General features: G+C 50.9%; 1 protein-coding gene across 1 annotated transcript; it reads left to right on the top strand.

Annotated features, from left to right (window-relative positions):
* The first annotated feature begins 43 nt into the window (after positions 1–43).
* LOC127201484 (cytochrome P450 2D3-like) lies at positions 44–2,584 on the top strand. Its single transcript, XM_051160083.1, has 6 exons — positions 44–211; positions 881–1,057; positions 1,197–1,338; positions 1,548–1,735; positions 2,088–2,229; positions 2,331–2,584. Exons 1-6 carry the CDS (start codon positions 71–73, stop codon positions 2,507–2,509), a joined length of 969 nt encoding a protein of 322 aa, XP_051016040.1. The 5' UTR covers positions 44–70; the 3' UTR covers positions 2,510–2,584.
* The last annotated feature ends 3,581 nt before the right edge of the window (positions 2,585–6,165 follow it).

Here is a 6,165-nt window from a genome sequence, read left to right as displayed (position 1 = left end):
CACAGCGAGATCGCACTGAGAACTTGATTTACTTGCATCTCTGCTCCCAGGGCATCCCCTCACTCCCTACATGCTCCTGAACAAAGCCGTGTGCAATGTGATCGCATCCCTCATTTACGCCCGCCGCTTTGAGTATGGAGACCCTTCCCTCATCAACATGCTAACAACATTGGAAGAAAACATGGGAGAGACTAATGGCTTGCTTCCCGAGGTAGGGGGCTTGGGGCAGCCTGCAGATCCACTTGTGACATCCATCCTCCCAGAGGAGCCTTAGGCAGGGGATTTGGAGAGCAAGACTTCTAGAAATGTCTACCACAGGAATAAAAGCATAGAGCTTGACAAACCTGGAACAAACGTAGGGAAAAAGTGGACCAAGGTCAGGTGTCTAGAACAGGGATGGCCAGTGCCCTCTATCTATATGGAAGCTACAAATGCCTGTAAAAATTTCAGAGTAGAATATTCCTTCTGTTCACCCTGGGAAACAAGAGTCTGAGGCTGAAACTAAAGAGGAGACAGGTGATGAGAGGAGCGCACCGGGCCTTGGGTCCATTGTGGGAAAGGCTGGAAAGTGAGACTAGTTGAGATCAACATTGAGCAGAGGCACCCAGGGGCCAGAGAGACGGACAGTGGGTAAGGGAGCTTGCCAACAAGCCTGGCACTTGAGTGCAGTTCCTGGAAGCCATTTACTAAGAACGGAACTGACTCTGTTTTCCTTTGACTTCAACATTCTTGTTGTGGCAACTACACTCTCCACATCATGTATATACAAACACACGTTGAAAAAATTATGATGATCAGGATTATTAGAAATCTTATTTACTTCACATATTAAATGAAGAGGCAACAAGATTGCCTAGCACCTTTTCTGTGTGTCTTACAGGTTCTGAACACGTTCCCAATTCTCCTGCGTATCCCGGGGTTGGCCGACAAGGTCTTCCCGGGACAAAAGTCATTTATGACCATGGTGGATAAGCTGATAACTGAGCACAGGAGAACCTGGGACGCTGACAATCCGCCTCAAGGCCTGACTGATGCCTTCTTGGCTGAGATGGAGAAGGTGAGAGATGGTGAGATGTAGTGTCCAGCATGCCGTGGCTAACCCAGTGACCCCCAAGTGTGGCCTTCTGCAGACACTAGCAGGGTTTCATGGGCCTTTTCCCACTTTACTCTGAGTCCACTGTCTCTCTCTGGCCCAGGCCAAGGGGAAGCCTGAGAGCAGCTTCAATGATGCGAATCTACGTCTCGTTGTCTCTGATCTGTTTGGTGCTGGGATTGTGACCACGTCAACCACGCTGTCCTGGGCCCTGCTGCTCATGATCCTGCACCCGGATGTGCAGCGTGAGCCTGGCTGGGCTGGGAAGAAAGAAGGAGGAGGGACGAGGCAGTGTCCTTAAGCTTCCCTGGGACACTTGTGGCTCCTGGCAGGGGTTTGCCCCAGACTCCAGCATGGGTGATGGCCATTTTCTCTCATGGACCCAGCCCTTAGCAGAGAGGGACAAGGGTCATTGTCTTGGGCATCCTTAACTGAAGGGATGCTGTCCCCTCAGGCCGTGTCCAGCAGGAGATTGATGAAGTCCTAGGGCAGGCGCGGCGCCCAGAGATGGCCAACCAGGCCCACATGCCCTACACCAATGCTGTCATCCATGAGGTGCAGCGCTTTGGGGACATCGCCCCTTTGAATTTGCCACACATGACATCACGTGACATTGAAGTCCAAGGCTTCCGCATCCCTAAGGTAGGCATGGGCCCTCCTAACAATAGCATGGCCACTAGCCAACAAGGGCAGGAAAGGCCAAAACACATGCGCCCTGGATCTCCACATGGCACCTGTATCATCCCAGGAGTGAGTATGCTGCAGCCCTTCATGGGAGTCCTGAGGGAAGCTGGACATCCAACCGGTTTGTCCATAGTGGAGAATAGGAATCACTGCACTTGTGGATGGGGTCCTGGTTTGGGACGCCATCCATCACTAGTGAAGCGGCTGAAACACTCTGGCCAAAAGACCTAGTGTGTGGAGGCAGAGAAGTTGTTCATATAAATCTGGAGCCCCACGCCAGTCCGTGTTCACACTATATGCTTCCTCCCAGGGGATGATGCTCATCCCTAACCTGTCCTCCGTGCTGAAGGACGAGACCGTCTGGGAGAAACCCCTCCACTTCCATCCTGAGCACTTCCTGGACGCCCAGGGACACTTTGTGAAGCATGAGGCCTTCATGCCATTCTCCGCAGGTGCCCACGGGGTGCCTGGATCCCTGTGCCTTCCCAGGGTGCCTCTTAGGGTGGAGATTCTACCAGGACCCAGAGTAACAAATCCTCTCTCCCACCTACAGGCCGCCGCGCATGCCTGGGAGAGCCCCTGGCCCGCATGGAGCTCTTCCTCTTCTTCACCTGCCTCCTGCAGCGCTTTAGCTTCTCGGTGCCCGATGGACAGCCCAGGCCCAGCGACCGAGGCGTCTTTATGTTTCTGCACTGCCCATTGCCCTACCAGCTCTGTGCAGTCACTCGCTAACAGGAATCACATTCTAGTCCAGCCCCTAGCTTAGGCTCACCTACAGAGAATAAACGAGGTTTGTGGCTGCCATTTGTTTCCTCGTGCAAGCTCTCATCGCTCTCTCTCTCTCCTGACCTCAGACAACAATCCACACTCAACCCTTTCCCTCCACCTCATCCGTCCTTAATGGACACCTTGAACGTTATGAGAAAGGGGTGTGTGTTTCAGCACTTGGGAACCTGAGATGGGATAATGTCCTGTTTGGGGGTAGCCTGGGCTATGAAGTAAGGTCAAGGACTGCTGGAGTTCATAATGAGACACTGGCTCATGAACAGAAAACAAAGGGACAGAGACAACAAGAAAAACAAAATAAGAAGAAAGGAAGGCAGGAGAGCAAGAGGAAAGGAGAGAAAAGGAAGGAAGGAAGGAAGGAAGGAAGGAAGGAAGGCACAGCTATCTAGGGGTGACAGTTGACACCATGGTGTCACTCACTGGGTTGGTGACAAACTGGAGGCAGAAGTCAGGACTCCATGGGTCTCAGGGACATTGCAACAGGCTTGTGCTAGGGGTCAGCACTGCTCCTCAATGGGGACAGAGACATGGTGTCCCCACGATCCTGAGGGCATGAGTGCCTGGAAAGGCTCCCAGAGCTGAGAAGGCTGCTGGCCTCACAGTGGTGACTGCAGAGAAAGAACAGAGAAGGAAAGCAGCAGCAGGGAAAGTGACAGCAGAGCTCAGGGAGGCTGGCACACTGCAGGCTGTCTGTCAGATGCGTCAGAGGGCGGGACTTCCGGGCACCAAGAGTGACCCAGGTTGAGGACATTGCACACTGGGAAGCTCACTGAACCCCACTGTCCAGGGACTTGGGGGATCCCATAGCCATGGAGCACCCGCGTGGCTCACCCATCTCCATACCCTCCTTCTGGGGGATGGTCTGATGTACTTTGATACTAATTAAGAAAAAGCCATCCCATCTGGGCAGGGCAACTGAGCTAGGCGTGGCTAAGGTTCCCAGGCTTAGAGAGAGAGGGGAATCCTGGGAGGAAGAGAAGAAAAGGATCCTGAGAAGAGAAGAGAGGAAGGCAGCCATGGGTTAGGTGGAAGAGAAATACGTGGCCAGCATGGATGGAGGATTCGCCCCGATGAAGAACATTAGCAAGTATTTGGGATTGGCAGGTAGCTTGATAGACGTTATTAGAAACAGATGGCATGGGACTGGGGCGGGGATGGGACACCTGCCCCACTCTGAGAAGTAGTTAATGTCTGGCCCCGCCCCAGGTTAACTAAAGCTCTTTTGATATATAACGAGTGTCTGTGTCTTGACTGACTGCGAGCTGGACATAATATTGATAATTTTAAAACAACAAGTGGGGCTGGGGAGATGGCTCAGAGGTTAAGAGCACTGTCTGCTCTACAGAGGTCCTAGGTTCAATTCCCAGCAACCACATGATGGCTGAATCCATCTAGAGTGAGATCTGGTGCCCTCTTCTGGTGTGCAGGGCAACAGGCAGGTAAAAGCACTATGTACGTAATAAACAAATAAATCTTGAAATTTAAAAAAAATGGCGCTCCATGTGGGGCAGGTATCCACACTCTTAATAATCATATTTTGTCATAGTCTGAAAGAGAGGAATAACTCCCAGAGAGCGTCCATGGGCCAGAGCAAAGATGGCTACATACACATGGCCGGTTTGAGAGACAGAACTAGGAGGCTGGCAGTCTTATAAACTGGCCTGGGGAATGGAGTTAATTTCCTAAAAAAAAAAAAATAGCGAAAACTAAATTCCAAGGAATGGTGGACATTATGTGTAGGCCTGTGTGTGGTATGTAAGCTCATGTGATGCATGTTTGTGTGTGTTGGCATGTGTGCATGTTGTATACACATGCATGTGTACATATGACTGTTTGTGCAAGTGTGTACGTGTGCATGTCTATCAGTGTGTGAAAGCATGTATCTGTGCGTTAGCATGCGTCTGCCTTTGTGTGTGTGAATGTGGGTATAGGTAAATGTGTTGTGTTTCTGTGCATAACGGTGTGTCTTTGTGTGAGAGTATATCTGTGTGTGTGTGTGTGTGTGTGTGTGTGCGTGTGTGTGTGTGTGTGGTTTGGATCCACTATACTGTTTTCCAGAACTGCTCTGTCATCTGACCTTCCATCAGGAGAACCAGGAGGCACGGGCCCCCAGCAACCAGCAACACTCCAGATGTCCCAGCATTTCTTGCTTTGGGGTCCTCAGTCCTTCCTGAAACACATATGGTTAGTGCAGGCCACACACAGACCTGTGGGCTGAGCCATTTCTCAGTAGCCAAGAGAGGACAACGAACCCAGCAGTGCCACCAAGGAAGACCCTGCAAGGGCTGAGGATCGCTCTCCTCTCCTCCTGCCCAGCTCACGCTGGCACGCTGCCTGGCCCCGATTGTTGAAAGAAGCTCTCCTGTGTCTGTCTGTGAAGCTGAAATACGAATAAACAGAGAGGAGATCTTTCAACCGCTGCCTTAAACAAGCTATAAACAAATGCTTTACCACTGAGCTCTATCCTTGACTCCACCGTAGCGGTGGGGCTTTTTACCCCCACTTTCTGTTTCTAGAAGGAATTGTGGGGGTTTTCTCTGTGCTTTAGTTTTTCTCATTCAATATATTTTGACGATTCTTCCCTTCTATATCTGCTTGGCTTTTCCTTTTATTTCTTTCTTTTCATTGATGGTTTTTTAGTGCTATGTGTTGAGCCCAGGGTTTTGGAACATGCTGACTACAAGCCTAGCCTTTAGTATGGGGTGGGAGGAGTTCATGTTTGTGGGTTCCTTATTGCTGTAGTTTGAATATCAGATTGTTTCCATTCACCTCAGGTTGTTGTCTGAATACCATCTGCAGTTTGACCCTCTGGTTGTTTCACAGTGTTGTTGCTAATTTCCACATGCTTGTCCAGTTTCACGTCACTGCTGTTGTGTAGGAGAACGCGCCCATCCCACAGTGGCAGGAAAATCCTGCTTATGACTTTTTTTTTTTTTTTTTTTTTTTTTTTGAGACAAGGTCTGTCTTGTAGCCCAGGCTGGCTTGGAACCCCATATGTAGATCAGGCTGGTCTCCAACTCAGAGATCCACTTCCCACTGCTTCTGCCACCACTGCACTACCAGATCCATAGCCAGTTCCTTAGAGACGCCTGGGTGCCCTCCACCAACACAACGCCCTCCTGGCTCCATAATTTGATTGCTGTTGCTCACTATGATTCTCAAAGTCCTTATTTTACTCAGCACCACAGACACCTTCCCCCATATCTCCTCCTTTCCTGTAGCCAGCAGACCGTCTTCTACTTGCTCCGCAGGCACCACCGCGGCACCCACATCCCGGTGCCCTCGCCACCGCCTTCTCCACAACTGTATCCAGGACACCACCATGGCCTTCTCTTCCACCAAACTTTCCACCACAACCAGAGTCACCATGACCTCATTTTCCCTCCAGGGTTCATCGTGTGGCCTGAAGTCCCTGCCTGGCCTCTCTGCGATCCCGCAGCCTGTGCCTCTTATTTAGAAAGGGCTCGTTCCCCCCGAGCTGTGCCGCTTGATTGAGTATTTCAGAACAATGTCAGCAAATACAGCACGGTCACCGCAGGTTAAAGCAGCAAATTCTCTCCTCTTCTGCTCTGTCTGCAGAGTCTCAGCCTTGACCAACTATA

Source organism: Acomys russatus, chromosome 17 (assembly GCF_903995435.1).
Source record: "Acomys russatus chromosome 17, mAcoRus1.1, whole genome shotgun sequence".
In the NCBI taxonomy this organism is placed as follows: Eukaryota; Metazoa; Chordata; class Mammalia; order Rodentia; family Muridae; genus Acomys; species Acomys russatus.
This window is presented reverse-complemented; position numbering and strand designations above follow the sequence as displayed.